This window comes from Sminthopsis crassicaudata, chromosome 2, assembly GCF_048593235.1.
Source record: "Sminthopsis crassicaudata isolate SCR6 chromosome 2, ASM4859323v1, whole genome shotgun sequence".
Classification (NCBI taxonomy): Eukaryota; Metazoa; Chordata; class Mammalia; order Dasyuromorphia; family Dasyuridae; genus Sminthopsis; species Sminthopsis crassicaudata.
Genome location: NC_133618.1, coordinates 549,077,590 through 549,099,553, shown reverse-complemented (window position 1 = coordinate 549,099,553; position 21,964 = coordinate 549,077,590). Strand labels below are relative to the sequence as shown.

The window sequence follows — 21,964 nt, the reverse complement described above, 5'->3', positions numbered from 1 at the left end:
TTTGTTTTGTTTTGTTTTGTTTTTAATAACCCAGTTTGGACTGTTAGATCCAGAAGTAAAATCACAAATCCTTTGTTTCATAGCTAATGTCTTCAATCATTCTTCTTCACTTTCTCTATTTCATTTCTCTTACCTCTGAAATAGAGAAGGAATGATCTGTAATTTTGCTAGTAGGAAAACTTCTGGTGGAAGAATACCCACCAACCACTCATAACTTGAGTAGCAAGCTTGAGAGACTAGACATTCAGTGGCTTCCCTGGGGTGTCATAGCTAGTTTATTAGAGTGAAAATTTGAACTCAGATCTTTCTAAATTTACTGTTCAATCAATTATATATATATACATATATACATATTACTGTCTCTAGAGCATAGCAGAAAACAAGGAAGTTACTGTTTATAAACAATGCCTTTTCACATTTCTACTTTATTATTCTTCCCCAATCCCTCTTTAATTCTAGTGCCTTCCATTTGTTAATTATTTCTTACATATAGCTTGTATACATATATATATATATATATATATATATATATATATATATATATATATATATATATATATATATATATGTACAAGCTTCCACTCCCCCCCCCCCCCATTAGATTAAAAGCTCCTTGAGGGCAGGGGCTGTCTTTTATCAACTTTTGCGTCCTCAGTGCTTTAGCACAATGCCTGACACATAGCAGGCACTTAATAAATATTGATTGATTGATTCTGTGAAATACTTTATATTTTATGTAAATATATATATATATATATATGTATGTGTGTATGTGTGTGTGTGTAAATACTTTATATTTTATTTATACCAATTAGTTCCTTGAAAGGGACTAGATAATCTTGACAATGCCATCTTTCCCTTTTTGTCAACTATGTCGTCTTAGATAATCTTATTTCTATTAAAATATCATTGAAAAATCATTGAAAAATACCAGAAAAATCTACAAAGATCAACTCTAAAGAATAGAAATAAAATGTTCACATCAGCATAATAACCAAGGTTATTTCTCAATGGAAATGAAATGAAATCTGAGTCCTTAAATACAGTCATTGGATTCTGTCACAAGAGCCTAGTCAGTTTGAGCCTCTTAATTTTGTTATTTTTTATTTTCAAAATAAGATGATTGTCCAATATAATGATTAAGTAACTGCTATAGAATCAGAAAACTTACACTCAAATCCTAATTCTACTACTCTGCAATTTATTGGAAATTTATTAGGAAAGTCACAACTTTGTTTTGACTCATTTTTTTCTCATCTGTAAAATCAGGAGGTTGGGCAAGGAACAGCTACTCCTATCTCAGTTTCTTCACATGTAAAAGGAAGGGGTTGAATGAAATGACCTCTAAATTCTCTTCCATCTCTGAGTCTTCTTCCTTCTATGGTTTTGTGCCAGCTAAAGCTGCATACAGCTCTAAAATCTGTAATCCTAGAAAACCGCACACATTGAAGCCAGGACAAATGTCAGAATTTAACTAGGAAGGACAAGTCTGAGCATGAGTAAAGAAATATGTCTTCAGGTAAAATATCTTCCTTTCATGTTAAGTTACCTAGTAAGTATTCTATGCTAACCATATTGGGAGTCTTGGATGTTATAGGGAAAATAACCCCATGCTTGGCCAAATAATTATGGCTCAAAGTAACACTTGTCTGATCTAGGTATTTATTATGAGACTATGAGAGATTTAGAAATGGGAGGGTCCTTAGAGGGCATCTAGTTCAAACATCCATTTTACTCAGCTGTAAACTGAGATAAAACAAAGTGAAATGATTTGTCCAGAGGCATACAGGTGACACTTCATAGAAACAGATTTCAAGCCCAGTCCTTCTAACACCCAATCTTGAGTGCAATAAAGTAATAATACTAATAATGCATACCGTTTACAATTATGAATGCCATCATTTATAAAATAACAATGCATATCATTTATAATTATGTATACCATCTGTTCCATTTATATAATAAGAATATGTATACCATTTATAATTATGTAAACCATCTATACCACATTTATATAAGAATAATGCATACCATTTATAATTATGCATACCATCTATACACTACATAACAAGAATAATAATGCATGCCACGTGCCACATGCCACAAATATTATATCACTTGATCCTCACAACAACCCCAAAACAGATGTTATTTATTATCCCCTTTTTATAGAGGAGGAAAGTGAGGAAAACAGATTAAATGACTTGCCAGGTATCATACAGCTAGGAAGCATCTGAGACTGGATTTGAAATCAGGCTTTCCTGACGTCAGCCCTAGAACTCTATCTACTGTGCCATTAAAAACAGAGGCTCTGGATTTGAATCTTCAGTCAGCCACTTGTAAGGATTTCACAAGCCAAATAATCTTTTGAGACTTAATTTTTTTTGTTTTAAAATGAAGGGGGTGACATCTCTACACTTTAAACTGATGGCTGTTCCTCTCACAATTAGGCTGAAACCAAACCACCAATTAGTGATTCTTTTTAGAAACCTAAAGGAAATGAGACACAGTAATCATACCATTCATTCAAAAAAAGTAAAATATCTGTCTTTGAAGTATACTCCAGGTTCTTTCTCTATAAATATACTCTCACTGTCCTCCTCATTCCCCCATCTCTCCCTTCTTCTCATATAGGGCTGATCAGCTCTCAGCTACTCAAAGTTTGATTACTCAGTTGTGAATTATCCAGATCCCTTCCTTGCTCTCTTCCTTCTTCTTGTGATTTACCTTTAACACTTTCATTATTCACTGGAACCTCTGCCTCAGAGAGTGTTTATGGAAAGGCAAAGAAAGCTAAAATCCAAGAAGTCAACCTCAGGTCAATGAGCTGACAGGCTGAAATTATTCATGAAAATGGGATTTGGAGATTACTATGCGTTTAACCTGCTATCCCAATTTCCCCAAAACATGAATAAGCTAAATTTGAATAGAGTCCCTTACAAATATCTTGTACAGTCATTATTCTAATGCTGCCATGCCAGCTAGCCTTGAGAGACCTAAACAGTAGCAGAAGTCCCAGAGAATGCCACAAGTCCAGTAGTTACTTCCCCATGGTTTAGTTTCTTGACAATAAATGTGGTCCTGACCCTGGCCCCAGAGGACTGGGATGGGTGACTGTCACTGTTGCCATGACCAAAGCTGGCCATGAGTACAATCTTGTCAGAGGGTAGAGAGATGTTTCTGTGAGCCCTTTGGCAAGCTAGGCACCTGAAGATAGGTGCCCCATTTGCCTGGAAAAGACCTCTGCAGCAAACAGGTCTCCCGGAACACAGTAGCCCTAGTTGTATCTGCTACAGAGACATTTTGTTCAAGAGCAGAGGGATAAGTGCGAGCATCTAATCTGCCAAGTTCTCACTACTAAGTAATTTATAGCATCCATTGCATTAAGGTTTTAAATATAGCTTTTCATCAAGACAGCACATAGTAAAGTAGTGTTGACTTACGATCCCATTCTGTACGCTAAAGCCCAGCTGGTATTTCAGGTCAGGTCGTTTGATGAGGACTGTTGTGACGGGTGGACAGCTGACAATGTTGAGTTTCACTTGGGTCTGATTCTTCAAACCCTGTCAAAGAGGCAGATATGTATGATCCTGCAAACCAAAATATCCTGAGCATCTTTAGACTCACAGAAATTTTAGAAATCACTTAAAAATCACATAGTCTAAGTACCTCATATTGGAATGTAAGCTCTTTGAGGGTAGGGACTGTTTCAATCTTTGTTTTTTGTATCTCCAGGACCTAGAAGTCCCTGGCACACAGTACATGCTTAAAAATGCTCTTGTTTGATTTTACAGATGAGGAAACTGAAGACCAAAAGAAGACAGGATTCAGATCTGGAGAATCTTAAGCATCTGATAGTTTAACTGATTCGTTTTACACATTAGGAAACTGAGATCAGAGAAGAGTATCTTGCCTCAAGATCACAGAGGTTTTCCCAGGTCAACTGACTCCAAACCCAGTGTTCTTGTCAACTCTCCATAGACATTAATTGATTTGCCTGAGGCAATATAATTAATTAATGGCAGAACCTAATCATATGGGGAGGGGGGGTGCAACCAGTTGGCTTAACCTAACTTTTCTCACTTCACATCCTTTTTCTTCTAATTACTACAGAGTACAAATATTAGCTTCACTTTATGACCTATATCCTCTCAAAAGCTGGTACATAAAACCAGTAGGTGATGTTATCTTAGCATAATCTCTGTTTAGACAAGTATATTTTTGATGTATCCAGGTTAAAAATTGTGTGGAGGCATCAGAAGTGATAAAAAGCAGCCTGAATATTGTAGTAGAAGAGACTGAGAGAAAGGAGAAAAGAAAAATGAAAACTACTTTTAGGCCAGTTGTTTCTCTGGTAGAGTTAACCCTTTCTGAACCATATTGCCTCAGTGGTTGATTTATGATCCAGCAAGGGCTGGTAGACTTGATTATAAAAACAAAGAACAAAACACTTGCATTATGGCTCCCAAGACAAAGCAGAGGAATCACTACTTCTCTCCACTGTTCCTTTGTTCAGATGTGGCATATAACAAAACATCCTGAGGTTTCAACATTCCAAAACTGAGAAGAACTGGCTTCCATTCATCCATTTAGCAAGTTTTAAATGCCCCCTTTTTTTCCTTACCCTCCAATGCCATGCTAAAAAAAAAACAGCTCAAAGAATGGAGATAAGAAGAAAGGAAGTGAATTATATGAAATGACTGTAGATAATAATATAATATGAAGGAAATTTGCCTGTGATGATCTACCATAACTCTGGGAAGTGGGTGGTAAAGAGACTTACTTTCTGGTTTCATTATTTGTTTTTATTTTTTTATTTGTTTGTTTTGTTTTATTTTAAATTCTGTTTTAAGTAAATGTTTTGCTTTATCATAATGCCAGTGTTTTACTCTGACTTGGTAGAGAAGCTACAGTAGAAATCAAAACCTATTAACTATGAATTAACATCTTCAGTATGATGGACCTAACAATAGCAATAGGTCAGAATGTTAAGGGTGCTCTGCATTTTACAAAGATAAAGTGAATTTGTAAGATATTTTTAGAGAATTTGTGCATCAAAATTCTTGAGGAAGTTTTGAGGTGGGGAAGATGAGATAAACTCAGAGAAGTTAGGCCAAGAGTTCAATGAACAGAGAAATGAATTCAAAGACTAAATCCAAGAAAATTAATGAGTTGGATTCAGGTTGGTCTACAAATAGGGTACTTTTAATCTGGAAACAAACCCAGAAAGAAAGCATAATGATTTCTCTATGACCAAAGAGCAACAACAAAAAACAAATCTCAGAGAAATATATCTCTGGTGTTGAAATGAGTATGAAAATATGAGTGAACTAGGCAGTTAAATTGTAAATAGTGACAAAAACTTTATATTGCCAAGCTATGATAAACAAAAACCAGCCATACTTTTGATAAAGTGACTGCATTAATGGCATCCTAAGGGGCCTTCCCTTTTTGTTTTGTATTTGATTAGTCTCCATACATACATATATATACATGATACATGTTAAGAAAATAATTTTACAATCTAAGAAAATAATTGTATATTGTGGTATAGCAGAGAATGTGATTAAGGCAGAGGTTCTATAAGATAAGGGGTTAAAAATGCCTTTTGGTACATAGCACAAAGACAAAAGGGATGATTAATAAAATAAATAAATGGTTTAATATCCAAATAATTCCTGATAAACAGGAACAATACATCAAATTTAACAAGATTAAATGTAAAATTCTACATTTGAGTTCAGAAAAACAACTGCTCAGGTTAGCATGGTGAAGACATTGCTAGACAACATAAAACCATGATGAATGTAAAAACGTGTTTTAATGGGGATCAGAAGTTCAGCATTAGGCAACAGTGAGCCAAGCACCCCAAAAGGATAATTTTATCTTCAACTTAGTAAATGTGTGGTATCCAAAATAGGACAAGTAATGGCCCTCCTATACCTTGGAGCTCAGATCTAGGTACAACATTTTAGGAAGGATATTCATAATCTGGAACCAGAAGAGAATGATCAGGCTAGAAATGGAACCAACAAGCCTCTACTTGAAGACTGGCTAAAGAAACAGTAGTGTTTAGCCAGAAGAAAAGAGGACTTGGGGAAAGTGAATGATGAATGAAGGGAAAAGGAATTGATAGAATAGCTATCTTCAAATATGTTAAAAGGTAGATTTATTTTACTTGGCCTCAGAAGGAAGAACTAGGAGCAAAGGATGAAAGTTACAGAGATGCTAGTTTTGGCTCATTATTAGGAAAAATGTCTTAGAATGTTGAACTCTCAGAATGTAATATCCCTTGAGAGCAAAGACTTTTGCTTTAGTCTTATCCTCAGGGCCTGGCACATAGTTGATCCATAATAAATGTTTGTTGATTATTTGATTAATAATTAATTATCCAACATTGGCCTCAGGAGGTAATGGATACCCCGTCTTTTCAATGTCTAGCAAAAGTTTGATGATGCTTGTTGAAGATTGCTTAGATAATATACTTATTTTTGGTAGGGGTTGGATCAAATACCCTTTTGTGGGGCTGTTCAGTCATTTTTCAATCATGTCTGCCTCTTCATGACTCCATCTGAGGTTTTCTGGGTAAAGATACTGAGTGCTTTATCATTTTCTTCTCTATCTCATTTTACAGATGAGGAAACTAAGGCAAACAGGGTTAAGTGAGTAACGCAGTTTCACTCAGCTAGTAAATGTTTGAAGCCAGATTCTGCCTACTATGCCACTTCAGATGACCTTTTAGGGCCATTTCAATTCTGAGATGCTATGATTTTTAAAGGTCTATGACAAGGTGACATCCAAGGACTTTTTTGAGTTTAAACAGTAATATCTGATTGGGAAGCATTCCATTTTCTGGCTGCCTGGGGCTAAATTTGGTAATCAAAAGTAAGCATGAACACACAGACCAAATCCCTGAGACAATATGGCCCTCTCTGCTTCTTGTTCGCCTTAACTTATATGAAAAGAACATTTTCTGTGGCTGAGAACTGCTCCTACAGCACTAAATCAAATTTGCTCCCTCTAGCCTAGGGGAGCTATTCTATCAGACCCAGAGAAGTCTGTCCCCTTTCCTCTGTGGCTTTTCTGATAAGATGACATTTTATCAACATTCATAACAGCCTAGAGTCACTGGGATTCTTTTGTGTTATCAAAAATGCCTAACCTAAGAACAGAGTCTTACCCCTACTATTTTATAGACAGACATTCATGGAAATGGTGCCTTGTAGACAGCCATTATATGGAGCTCTTGCCCATAAAAAGAGACATCGGGTATTACATTGTCCTCTGACTGACTGGCAAGAACCCAGAGCTTGGCTTTCAGCTCTGTGGGGAACCTGGCTAGGAGGAGAAGAATTTAGTCAGCTATAAACTCATATGAAAATCTATCTTCTAGTTTATCTCTATGATTTGCCCATTAGGCAGATGCTATCTGCTTGGTCCTGTGCAGAGACACTGCATGTTTGATTTCCTGGACTAAACAAAGGACTTTATTTCACTAGATAAAAAAGAGGAATGAAACCTCTTTCTTTGGCCCTGAAGAACACAGAGGGAGGGAGTGTGGGAGGAGGACAAGGGAACTAGTCCCTCATCCTCTGCTGTAATACTGTGGCCTTGATTAGCTGGTGAATAAATTATAAACTGACAAGATGGTTCTGTATGTGTACAAAGCATTGGCTAAATCAGCACTGTGCTCAATAGCTCAGCAGGGGTTCCTAGCAGCCTTAAACTATTTTCTGGAGACATTAAAGCATCAGGAAAAAGGAACCTGGACCCAGGGGTTCCTAAAATACCTGGCTTCTATTCCCTATCCCTGCATAAATGTACATATGTCCTACTTGGAGGTGGTCATTATGCCGAAAATTCAAAATTACAAATAAACTAAGCAATGATGAGTTATGATAAAATAGTTTTTAAAAATTTAAATAGAAAAATTTTCACATTTTTTTCTAAATACAGGGTTCCCTTGATGCATTTTAAGAAATCACTCAAAAAACAATTCATATACTGGGATCTAGTTCTAGTTCTGACTAATATCTTCTCTTGGGGGCTCAATTCTCTCCACCTAAAAAATGAAGGTCCCTTTTAGGTCGGATGTAGGTAATATGGCACAGTGGGAAGATTCTTCCACTGGAATTCAGGACATCTGGGTTTAATTCCTGACACATGTAACCCACGTTGACATCAAGTTTGGGTCATCTGACTTCTACTGATATTTCTAGTTTTGACTTTCAATGATCTTCTCATAATTTTCAGAAACACTTCTATTGTTTAAAATGTGGCCCACCTGAAGTCATGTTCCAATTTTTTATGACACTTTTTTTTCCCTTAATAGTAATCAATAAGTTTCAAAAAGTCAAATTTAAGTTTGGTATAAGAAAAAACCCACTTCATAACAATACTCAGAGCAGTCTTAGGATGTCTTGGAGACAATGAGATCCTTTTGTTTCATCAAAAGCCTAAACTAAGACCAGCATCTCACTCCTACTATTTATGGCCAGGCATTCAAGGAAACCGTGCCTTGTGGACAACTATTATGCGGAGCTCTTGCCTTGAGAGAATCAGGGTATTATACTGTCCTCTAAGTGACAGGCTAAACTGGACCTGAAGGTCTCCAAACAATGATTGGATGACTGCTTGTTAAGTATTGTCCAAACTCTGAAGTCTCTTACAATCCCAAGATTCTATGAACTTCTCCTGTCCACACTTTAAACATGAAGGGTTCTATGGGGTCCATTGTTTGTGAGAGGGTCCTTGGAATGGTACAGGCCCTGAATTTTAGGAAATCAATGCTATATATAAATGTGGAGTATCTCTTCTATCTGACCCAGGCATTACATTAGATATATGTTGACTTAATTCTCAGTGAAGCAAAATCAAATTTTCTACACTCCCAAAATTCTTATAGAAAAAGTAAGTATCAATAATAGGTCCTCAAAAGTTGATGGGTATGGAAAGGGATGGAGGAAAGAAAGGAGAGAAAAGATGGAAAGAGAAAGGTAGAGAGAGGGAAGGAGCTGGAGCGAGAGGCAAGAAGAGAAGGAAGAGGGAAGGAGGAGAGGGAGAGAGAGAAAAAGAGGGAGACAGAGGCAGAGAGAATGAGAGAGAGGGAGAGAGAAGCAGAGAGAAGCAGAGAGGGGAGAGGGCAAAAGAGAAGGAAAGGGAGAGGGAGATGGAAAGGGATAGGGACCGGGAAGGAGAAATTAGTAGTACCTTGATGATTCCCTGGCATGTTGCAAGAGGAAGACCCACTAGGCTGGTGCCATTGATAGACATTATCTGGTCTCCAATGCTCAGCTTCCCAGATCGAGCTGCTGGACCTCCATTCATCATGTTAGCCAGAATCACTGTGGGGAGGATGGAACCCCAGCCTGACTCCACAATCACCACACCAAGGATTTCTCCCTTTTGCTTTTCTATATGGAGCTGCAAAGAAATAAAATAGACATTAATGTAACTGGTGTTGATCCTACACCCACCTGCACATCAGCAAACAAGACCTAAACATGATCCCCAATTTTGAGAACTGGATGAATCTCCACTTGAATCCCAAGGGAGTTGGCTGGCTTAATGCCATAATGTGAAGCCCTATTAACCTTAGTAAAGCTGTGCCTGTTAGTTCCAGATTTAGTCACCAGAGGATTTTTTACTCATAATATCTAGCCATCATCTTTCTCTCTTAGTAAAACTCAATCCCCATTACTCATATAGTTTCACAGGCTAGATAATCCCAAGAATTGGGGAATAGGTAATCAGGGCCTATGAAATTAATATCACTACAAGACTTTCAATAGTTTTAATGATGGCAATAATAATAAGAAGGCATGCACTTATAGAACCCTTTCAAGTTAATATTTTTCTCACAACTCTGCTCAGTAGATATTTTCCCTGTTTTGCCTGTGATGGTCTTAGTGTGATCTGAATTATCAATTAAGGCTACAGAGGTTCCAAGTCTAGGGGAAATTATGACTAGATTTCATTAAGTAAAAATCTTCTTTTTCATTCAACTTCTGGGTCTTTCCACTAAGAAACTGATAGCTAGGTATATGCGGTATGGATTATGTGTGACAGAATGACCTTCCTGACGCTATCCATATTAGCACAAGAAGGAAAGAAAAATGGAAAGCTCTATTCCTTTTTAATAAGGAACAAAGTCCTATTAATTTTTCCTTTGAAATATTATTCAAAAAAAGAAATATTACTCATAGTCACTCCTTCCTTTCCATTTTCTTTACTGAAACTACCTAAGGTTAGGCTCTCATCCTCTCCCACCTAAGTTACTGTAGTATTTTTGTGCATGGTCTCTCTATCTCTAGGTTCTCCTTTGTAATCCAATGTACATGCCACCATTGGGCCAAACTTCTTTCAACATGGTCTTTATCCTATTTATCCCCTCCTCAGAGATATCAAGTAATTCTATAGTTCCTATAACTTCAAAGCTAATTTTTTTGCCTGACATTTAAAGTTCCACTCTAACTTTAGTTTCCACTAAATCTCAAAATACATCTTAGATACTGCTCCTGGTCCATGACCTGACATGCTCATCTGAGTTAAGGCCTTTCTTCCTTTGCTTCCCTCAATTAGTATACACTTCTATCTCCCTTCTAATGCATACAAATTTTATCTATTATTCAGGTGTTTTTCAAATATCATCTCCTACAAGAAGTCTTCTCAACTTAAGTCTATTTATTCAATGAATGAATAAACAAATATTTATTGAGTTAAAATCATGCTCTTAATTGTACAAAGCAAGTGCCAGACATTGGAGGGAAGAAAAAATGCTCAAGACAAATCTTTAATGTGAATGAGATTGTGATATGGAATATTCATTTTAGCTTGACCAGATAGCACATTATAAGTGCCAAATGAATAGTACAGACATTAAGAGTTAATGGAGATGAGAGACAAAAGAGAGCTTTGTGATCTATAATGTATAGAGAAGACTTCATGGAAGAAGTGGCATTGGACTGGCAAATAGTAGGGACATTATAAATGTTTGTTGATTGAAGAAAGGAGGATAATAAAGGATATGATTCATCAAAGAAAAGAAAATATTCTGAGCAAAGAAAACAATGGGAACATATTTAAGAGCTATAAACGAGTGAGTTTTGGTGATACATATAGTACAAAGTAATTATGGCAAAGTGAAATTGTAGTTAGATTTTGGTAGAACTTGAATGCCAGGTAGGAAATATTAAGGCAGTAAGTGATTTTGTTTTGTTTTTGTTCTTTCCAGAAAAATGACATATTGTACTATATGGTGTTTTAGGAAGATTAATTTGACTTGGATGTATAGAACAGATTGGAGGAAAGAAAGTAAATAAGGACCAGTTAGATCTTTGATCTCTCTCTTCTTTTCAGTGTTATAGAATTTAATATACAAATATCATACACTTTGGCACTTATAGTAATTATAATCTCCTTTGTAAGCAATATACAGACTTGTATTCCAAAATTGGGGTTCGATGTTAGGATGCTCCCTCAATTACTCTCTGACTCATTTCCCCTACTCAGAGTTATCTATGGAAAAACTCAGAATATAATTCATGTCTACATCATACAAATAGAAGTAAAAAGATCCCCAGATCCCACATGAGCATTCAGGGTAAGAAACACATATATTAAGTATATGATAGCCTTTGGTCTTCCCCACAGGAAATATAGAAGACACATAGGAGATTCAGAGTAACTCAATCAATACTGTTCTCTACGCTGATTCTCAGTTTTCTGCAAAGGTTCTAAAGTCCTCCAGACTCACAGCACCACCCTGTGGTTTGGATATATCCTCCACAAAAATTAAACATCCTTTCATGTGTATGTATCTTTCAATTAGATTGAAGGTTTCTAAAAAGTAAAGATATTTCAAACTTCTATATTCCACATATGGTAATAAACTTTTGTTGGCTGATTGTTAGCTTAGATCAATTCTGAAACCAAATAAAACTCGAATAAAGTCACCTTGAGCCCAACCTCTAGTCTTCTTCCATCCCACATACACATCCTATTTTTGTGAGTCTTAAAAGCTCATAGGACTTCCATAGATTTCAAAAGAGTTATCTTTTTTCCCATTTAATGGCCATGACTTTATACACTAACTAGAGCCTTCTCTGGATTAATGTCCCAACAGGCTTCGGCCAGAGAGAATAGAAAGGATTTTGTAGGTTGTAAAGGGCAGCCACAGGCTGCAATGCAGAGAGTGTCAGGCCTGGAGTCAGGGAGCTTCATCTTCCTGAATTCAAAGCTAGCCTCAGACATTTACTAGCTTTGTGATCCTGGGCAGGTCACTTAACCATGCTTAACTCAGTTTCCTCATCTATAAAATGATTTGGAGAAACCACTCCGGTATCTCTGCCAAGAGAACCCAAATAGGGCCACACACAGTCAACCATGATTGAAAACGACCAAACAAAGGGGCTGGAAACTTCTTGTGGGAAAAATCAGGTGAGCTGAATTATCCAGTGGTGGTACTCGCCATGAGCGATGTTGCACCCACCTGTCCTTAAGTACAGACAAGATTGTCTAACTCCTAAACACAAACTTTCACTAAGGATATCAATAAAGAAAACAAAATCCAAAGTTTAACCCAAGCTCTGCCCAAGGTAGAAACACTAAGCATGCAAGAATATCCAATTGGGGCTCAAGCTTACTATCTGACAGAGAAGAAGGGAGAGTATGGTTCTAGCCTTACCACTTTGGACCAGCAAATTCTGATCACTGAGCCTCAAAAGGCTCAAACAACCCCTGTGGTCCCTATGTTGTGAACACTCCTCTTCACAGCCAAACTCCAGTTCCAGAAAGGTCAGGGAAATTGCAAGGTTAATTGGCCCCACTGTGGCGACAACATGTACCAGGCCATTGGTCCCTGGATAGCCTTTGCTGCTGGTCTCACAGACCCAGGTCTATACAGGTAGAGTCTACAGACCAGTTCCTTGTCAGTCTAAACAAGCTGGCTTCAAAGCACAGAGGCAGTTTCCTCCTCTTCCTCCTTTCCTACTCTCATTTTACTTTTGGACTAAGTCCACGGAATGCCTCTATCTTCAGAGTCTTGCAAAAAGCCTCCTATGGACATTTCCCCACGCTTAACCAAAATCAGTTCATAGCTTTGGAATACAAAAGCATCCAGGCCCTCCCAACATACTCTGTAAATATTTAATTTCAAAAGATGGAAGAAAGCTTTTCTAAAATGTCAGCTCTGTTTTTCCAAACTGCTGAGTGCCAATCAGTGACAATAAAAACTATTAAAATGTAAATTTTCAAGGTCATTAAAACTGATTACAATCTCCTTTGTTATATCAACACCTCATTACAACATACAAGTAGGCAACACTACAAGGACATGCAAGATGCAGTCTTTGTTCACCACTTCAATCAAATGTAAAAGCAATTATTTTTATGACGGATGTACAAAGGCTCCACCATTCCTGATAAGCCTAGATATAAAGGAGGTATTTTCCCATAAAAATGCCTTCATTCCACCACTGCATTGTTCAATTATGATAAGAAGCTGGAACAGGAATGCATAAGTTAGTAGATAAATATAATTTAAGAACTCTTTTCTGTAAAATTAAAGCAATAAGCTTACCTCTTTGCAATTTTCTGAATTAGAGAAATGTATAAGATCATCATTATACATTTCTTGAGTATTGATAATGTCACTATATTCTTTCTGACTTAGGTCTTCAGGGTTAATGCCATTGGCCCGTAGAAATTCTTGGTAGGCTACGCTGAATGCCTGGCCAATGGACTGAGCAATCAGTTGTGCCTGTCAAAAAAGAAAAAAGACATAATTGAAAACTTTGTTCTGCATAACCCCTCTGGCTCCAAGCATCAGAAAAAGCAGCAAGCACCACAGCCACGGGCTCCTGAGAATCATTCCCAGTAGGAGAGCTTGCAAAGTGAGTACACAGGGTTTCAAGGGGTCAGTTGTTTGGAAATCTGCCCTTTAGAAACAAAAATAAGAAAGGAACTCTATCCTCCATCTGGTAATGATCAGATTTTGATCAATATTCATAACTAGGGTAACTTCTGGCAAAAATGTGAAGTTGCTCAGTTGTCTTTGTTAGACTTTTCCTCCTCCCTCCCATACCCACTTGCAACACATATATACTTCTGCCTTATTTACCCCTTTATATCTTACCCTAGAACTCTGAGTTTCTCTCAGAGCCCTCCTGTTATAGTAAAGGAAAGTTATACAAAGGATAAATTCTCATCCCAATGTTATCGATTCAATTTATGGCAAAGGAAGTATCTCCATTTTTAAAAGTAGATGCAGTGAATAAACCTTAACCCAAAGGAGAAAAAAGATTTCATGATGGAATTGTAGACACTCTGGCATCTGGGTAGGGAGGACAATTGTGGGTAGAGGTATCCTCTGGCCTCCCTAAATCATACTTCTGAGTTGCTGACATCTAAGTCCAGCTCTGCCAATAGCCTCCAAAGGTATCTGGAAAACCTGATGACAGGTACTCTGGCCATTCCTCCCAGGTTGGATTTCCTTTCTAAGTATAAAGGCAGAAAAGGAGATTGCTTAGAGATAAGAAGATATTCATACTCTTCAAACTCCAGGTGCTAAAGTGCAAGAGTGATACAGGAAGGAGGATAACCCCAGTAGGCTTATAAGGACCTTTAAGAAAAAGAGCTCAATAGGCCTTTTTTTTTTTTTCAATTGGGGTTACCACTGCATTATCTAGTAGCTGAGTACTAGTAGTACTTCAAAAATTCTTTCATTCAAATCACTGGTTCTAGAGTCAGATTGACACATGGGATCAGATCATTGCCTCTGACACCTACTGCCTGTGTGATAGATTCTGGAACATATTTTCTAAATTTTATAATGTTCTTGATACTGAAGTAAATGATTAAAAGAAGAAATGGAGAAAACAGAGCACCTAAATAAAAAAATAAAGTATCATGGAGTTGACCTTAACAGTCTTTATAAATCCCTACTGAACTCCCTAAATTCAGAATAATTAAATAAGGATGTGTCAGCAGCAGCAGCAACTCTTAGGGACCTGAAGAGGGACCTCACAGACTATTTAGTCAAAGCAGTACTTAAACTAATATATGCTCTTTACAACAGAGACGTCAAACTAGGGCCTTCTGGCTACATCCTGCCTCCAAATGAGGCTCCAATCAGACTGAAATGCAATTGGGACATGTTTTGAAAATAGTTGTTATTGTTGTTATTCAGTTGTTCCTGATCCCTCATGACCCCACTGGCAGTTTTCTTGTCAAAGGTACTGGAATGATTGCCATTTCCTTCTTTAGCTCATTTTGCAGATGAAGAAACTGAGTCAACAGTGTTGATGTCATCAGACTCCCACCTCTCTCATTATGGATACTATGCTTTTTAAAATAGATCATCTTTAGTGATGACCATGTGATGCATTAAGATATATTGAATTTTCAATACATGAAAATGTTCAGAAATTTTTTTTTCCACTCAAATGTTTCTTCAAAATTTCACTTCAAAAGGTTTTTTTTTTTTTCCCCATTCAAACATGTCTAGAAACATTTCTCCATCTTTGGGCACAATAGAACCAACTCAAGTTCTTTAAAGGCAGGGACTATTTTGTTTCTACCTTTGTAATCCCAGCACCTAGTACAGCATCTGGCTCATAGTAAGTGCTTAATAAATATTTATGTAATTGCATTGACTTGTGCAGTTGATTTGCGGGAAAGCCTTCAGCAAGGGTATATACCTAAAAATCAAAAATCCCTTCAGTATAACAAGAGTTTAGGATACCACTGAGAGTTCTACATGAGACTTAATAGCTATATGAGTAAGGCAAAGGTATTCTAACAGCCAAATCTTGAACAGCAAAGCAGTATGTTGCCAAAGACACTGGTCTCAGAATCCAAAGACCTGAGTTTGAGCCCAGCTCTGGCATTTGCTAGCCATGAATTTTCTCCATAGCCTTGGTAAAAATTGGGATAATGATATTTGCATTACCTGCCTCCTAAGGTTTGGAGGAAAGCCTTTCATTAATGTAAATTGACATTGTTAGCCTTATTTTCCTTCCAGCCACTTAGGAAATGAAACATCCAGGGTAATAAGATTCTGATACAGATGCACTTGCCAAATGAAAACAGCCTTTGGCATCCCTGCATTAAATCACTATCCTGAATCCTCAATGTGCTGCCTCCTAAGGAGCACAGCTCCCTGCTCATTAAGAGAGTCCCAAGTCTCCCACCCCTCAGCTGGAATAGCAGATCTTTCTCTCTGATCACAAAATAGAATCAGAAGATTTGCCCCAGACGCCTTCCAATTCCCTTCTGCAGTTCCCCTTTCTTCTCACGTCCCTCAGTCTGGGTTTCATTTTGCCGAAGGTGATGACATGAAGACTTCTCCCTGCTGGGCCTGCCTATCCACTCCAATCTTCTCTGCCAGTAATAAAGGGAATCTCATAAGCTGGCTTTCACTGTAGCGGACAAGACCTGCATGTTCATCAACATCACAACACAGCCTGCTCTTGGGCAGGGCCATCTTTCCTCTGCACTATATATAGTCCCCTACCATGGCATTGATGCAAGAGAGTCAATCAATCCATTTGTCTTCTGGGACCTATTTTCTTAGACATAGCTATATTTTAAGCATATCTGATACCTGCCACACCATCGATAGAAAAAATCACAATGTTTAAAAATCAATAGCATACTCTTGTGTATTCCTTGCTACTTCTATCATTCATTGGACAAGATTCAAGATCCAAACTCCCAGACCAGATTAAGATGAAAACAAAACCTTGCGGTTTGTAATAATAAAGTGAAAGGCTCAGGAAGAGTATGAAATGACTATCATATAAGATTTTAAAAGAAAAAAAAAGTTATTTACTTATTTTTCAATGTCTGGCACATAAATATTTAATAAATGCTTATTGGTTGATTGATTGAAGTTACATTAGTTGTAGAATAAAGGAAATATGAAGTACAGTGAGTAGAAAGTCTTCAAGTCCCATTACTATCTAGAGAATAGTACAACTGCAGATCTTTGCCAGTAGAAGAGGTTCCTTACCCAGAGAATGAACTTAATTCCATTACATCAATGAAATCACAGGATTGATTATTAGTAATAGTAGTAATATTAATTATTATTTTTATTAATAGAAGTAGCATGTTATAATAGAATGTTATTCTTGGATCAGGGAAAAAAATTTTTAGTTCTGAATCTTGCTGAAGATTGAGATTGAGATTGAGATTCTTCTAAAATATAGTAGGTATGTGACCCTAGACTCATTGCTTAACTTCTAATTTAGCTTAGGCTACTCACTACGATTTATCTGTTAATTTATAGTCTATACTGGTAGAGCTGATTCTCTACTCCAAGACTTCCTCATGCTGCCAAAATCAAAGATTTTTTTTTTATATTTGCTATATATTAGTTTTATCACCCTCTGCATGTTATTTCATGCTGTCATCTATAAAAGGAAAATAATGGCTGGATTCAAGGTACAGTGGGAAAAGAATGCTGGCCTGGGAATCAGAAGACCCAGATTCTAGTTCTATATTCTAGTTCGAGCTCTGCAACTTTTTATTTATTTGACTCTACCTCTCTAAATTCAGTTCCTTACCTATAAAATGAGAAGGTTAAATCAGAAAATCTCCCAGAGATCCTTCAGTGTTAAAATGCTTTACTCTCTTGATTCCCAAGGTTCCTTTGAGCTCTAAAAGTTTATGATCCAGCTTATAATACCACTATTAAACTCCTACAATGATACTTTAACTATTCTATGGAAATGACCCTGAGAGTTGCTGAAATTTCAACCAGAAGACCACAAGCTCTGGCAAGTCTTATAAAGTTGGCAAGTCATCAAAAGACCAGCCCACCTCAGATAAGACAAACCCATTGCTAGGCTGGTCACTAGATGATTTTTCCCCCCTTTTTTCCTTTTTTTCCCTTTCCTTTCTCTCTTTCATGCCACAAGTTGGTGGACATGGCATTAAAAATATCCCTAAATTCCTAAATATTTTACTTTAAAAAGCTACTAATTTTAGCAAGCTTCTCTCCTTATCAAATAAACTCCCAAAAACTTAGAGGAAAGGAATTATTTCCATTTCTTTAAAATTAATAAGAACCATGTCCACTAATTTCTGAAAATGATTATAAACTCCAAACTTCTGGGGTTAATAAATGGATCATCACTGATGTTCCTGGTTTATAAGGTTGTTTGGGGGCATATTAATTATGACAACGACAAGATCTAAGACACCACCCCCCCCAGGCAAAAGCACACCCTAATCTGGCACCACATCCACTTTTCTTGAAAACAGAGCTTTCAATGCTTCACATATGGCACACTTTGATGACTATGGCCACAAGGTGTCACTATAGTACCAGTAAACCTCTGTTTACAAAGCCAAGCCTGACAAACAGCCTGAGGTGACAGGCTAAAAATCAAAGCTGAGGGAATTTGTTTCTCAGCACTTCTCACTGTGATGGAATCCAGGGCCTCCACATCACCACAACCAATCTCAACATATCCTATAGGGCCCCATGGCCTATCCTTTATCCCCTAAGTTCCAGACCCTTCATACCTATCACAAATGTCCCATTCCCCGAGTCCCCCTTTTCCAGGATTTCGAAGCATTGGTGAAAATCAGGCTAAGTGGTGCAGAGAATGCAGTGTAGGGTCTGCAGTCAATAAGATTCATCTTCCAGGTTCAGATTTAGCTTCCTCCTTACTAGCTGAAGGACTGAGAAAGTGACTTGACTCTGTTTGCCTCAGTTTCCTCATCTATAAAATGAGCTAGAAAAGGAAATGGCAAACCATTCCAGTATCATTGCCAAGAAAACTCCTAATGGGTTTAAAAAGTCAGGCGTGACTCAAAGTAAAAACCAGATGTCCCTTAAAAGTGCCTCTAGGCCCGCTCTATCTGGGAACAGAGCTGGCACTATGATGGGCACACATAGGAAGCCTGAGAGCAAGCAATTATTCAGGAGGAGACAGATCTAAAATAAATTGCCAGTAGCAAGTATTTGAAAACTATATTGTCAAAAGAAGGATATTTCAAATGAATAATAGTCAAGACTCAATTATTTGCTGCAAATTTTCATTATCAAAGTGTTTTCTTACTGCTAAGTACCATGCTTCCTCTCTTTCCCCTTCTGTCACTATGTGTATGCTGGGGGAATGCAAATTAATTTTAGAAGGATCCCAATGAATTCACCATCCTCCAAAAAAAAATTCACACATCTAATGCATTTCAAATCAAAATATAAATTGTTTTGGATTATCTGATTGCCTCAGTTAGCATGGATAATTGGCACTTGACAGTATCGAAATTCTAAAATTTGTTTCAAATTGGAGGCTTGCAGAAATGGCCATCAGTTGCTTCAGGGCATTATTTCTCTCATCCAGAAAAATGAAGCAGTTCTCCCAAGTTCCAGGGGCCTGTTAGATCATTACTTTTTTCATAAACCAGATTGTTTAGTGTAGTAGGAAGAATTTTGAATTTGGATTCAAAACACCTAAGTTCAAATTCTAACTCTTTCGCTTATTACCTATGTAACTTTAAGAAAGTCATTTATGCCTAAATAAATCTATATCTTCATCTATAATATGAAGTATCATAAATTCACAAATTAAGAGCTGAAAGAAACTTCAGAATAAATGAATATGGACCTCTTATTTCAGAGATGAGGAACCTTATAAGGCCCAGAGAGTTTAAAAAAGTTATCAAGCTTACATGGTTAGTAACTAAAAGGGGCTCTTCCCACTCTACCCTACTGCCTCTCTTGTGTTGGACAAAATTTGATTTACAAAGTCTCTTATGGCTTTAATCCTTATGTAACCTAAAGCAATAATCCAGGAAGGGAAGAGTAGAGCTGGATTTAGAAGGCACTAAATTTAAAGACTACTGACAGTACATTCAATTCTTCAGTAACATATAAACACTAAAATTTAGCATCTAGTTAGCCAGAAAAATAATTAAATAAGTGAAACACTAATGAAATAATTAAAAAAGAGAGAACGCTACCAGATAAGAGCTGAAATAAATTACTTCCCCAACCAATTTTATTTCATTACTATCTCTATCCTCACATACAGTGACTTGCCCAGCAGCCTTTGGCTGATATCCAGATGCTTTGCTCTGCCACCAACTGAAGGAGGCATTTATAGCAATTTTCCTATAAACAAAAATTCCTATCTTCAATTCTGGAAATATACATCTATTTTATAAAACTCCATCTTTACTCTCTGCTACAAGGACCAACTTTTTTCTGGCAGCACCTACAGATCTTCATTATTACTACACAAAACTCATGAACACTAACATTGAAGATGCACTTTTTTTTAACCTACTGGACTAGAAAGTTTGAATCTTTTATATAATAATTCATAGTTCATTGGCTATTCTTCTTGTCCTTCCCTACATTCTGATCTTTTTTCTTTCAACCTCCTGAAACAGATTTAGATTCCCCTCTGCATCTATAATTGAATGTAAAATATTAACACTACTGTCTATCTACCCAGGTTACTTATACCTTCGGAATCCAATACTTAATGTGCAACAAGAAAATTGGATTTACACACATATATTATATCTAGGTTATACTGTAACACATGTAAAATGTATGAGATTGCCTGTCATCTAGGGGAGGGAATACAGGGAGGGAGGGAAAAATCTGGAAAAATGAATACAAGGGATAATGTTATAAAAAAATTACTCATGCATATATACTGTCAAAAATGTATAATTATAAAATTAATAATAAAAATAGATTCCCCTCTGCATTTATAGATTATTTTTCTTCTATGTGTTCATTTTTAAACTCCCATTCTTTCAAGGAACACTGCTTTCTGTTTCTTTAAAAAATAAAGAAACATTTCTCTGGCCCTTTTATCCACTCTTAGTTTCAAACTTAGAAACATGGGAAGGAATATTAGGGAGAATGAGAAAAGACAAAATGGTAATAATTAAGTGAAGAAATCCTGGGTAAACAAAAAATTATAATAATGTAGAAAAAGTAACGATTGTAGATAGAACTAAGGAGAGAAGCTTGGAGAATAGTTACAATTACTGGATGAAGAGAGAAAGAAGTCAGAAAAAGAAACAAATGGTGAGATCAACTTTGTGGAAAGAAAACTACAATAATAGGGTATAGTGAAAGGTAAGGAAGGATAGAATACAAAAATGTAAAAGGGATGATTGATAGTGTCAAAAGCTATATAATGATAAAGGATGAAATATATGGCCATTGGTTTTCTTGGTTAAGAGGTTAATGATGACCTTCAGAAAAAGTTTCAGTTGAATGGTGGAAATAGAAACCATTGCGTTCTCTCTGACTTTGCCTTCCAAGTACTCTATGCTTATTGTTCTGACAGTTACCTATTGTTTCCCTTCTTAGCATGTAAACTCCAGCATGTAGGGAGCGTTTATATTTTTTCTTTTTATTCCTACAACTTAGCAGAGTATGGCACATAGTAAGCATTTAATGAATACTTGATTGATTGATTTAGTTTGATTTTATATTTAAAGTTCTCTTAGAAAGCAACAATGCTTAAAAATTTCCAAAGGAAAAGTACCATTAAATTGAGAGACAAGAATAACAAATAAATTTATTTCCCCTATTAGTTTATCTTCTCTGTTTTGTTTCCTTGTTCATTTCCAACTTTGTATAGTCTTTGCTTGTTCTTTACTTTATTTCTTCCCATTTAATACATTCTAACAATCCTAACAAATATGATTCTAAGGGAAGATTTAAATTGAATAATTTATTGATTTTATCTTCCTAGAGGTGGCAGAAAGAGGGTGGAAAAATTAATTAGGACATAAGAAACCTTGATCTGGCCCATGTCCATCAGAGTTAAGATTTTTCTTTCTCAAACAAGTTTCTAATACTCCTTACTTATAAAAACTATGGGAACACAAGACTTAATTCCATTCTTACTGGTCTCTAAGATACCCACAAATCCTTTTCACACAAGAATGTCTTTTTTTAGGTTTCCAGATTTCAATGAATATA

The 21,964-nt window shown here is 36.6% G+C and overlaps 1 protein-coding gene across 10 annotated transcripts in view; it reads right to left on the bottom strand.

The window, feature by feature from the left end:
• APBA2 (amyloid beta precursor protein binding family A member 2) overlaps positions 1–21,964 on the bottom strand; it is a 384,993-nt gene that overhangs the window by 39,402 nt on the left and 323,627 nt on the right. For all 10 annotated transcript variants that reach the window (XM_074294973.1, XM_074294972.1, XM_074294981.1 and 7 more), the window contains 3 exons: positions 13,580–13,759; positions 9,211–9,423; positions 3,444–3,563 (listed from right to left, as the gene is read on the bottom strand). In XM_074294973.1, coding sequence (XP_074151074.1) covers positions 3,444–3,563; positions 9,211–9,423; positions 13,580–13,759 — 513 coding nt within the window. The remainder of the gene's footprint in view (positions 1–3,443; positions 3,564–9,210; positions 9,424–13,579; positions 13,760–21,964) is intronic.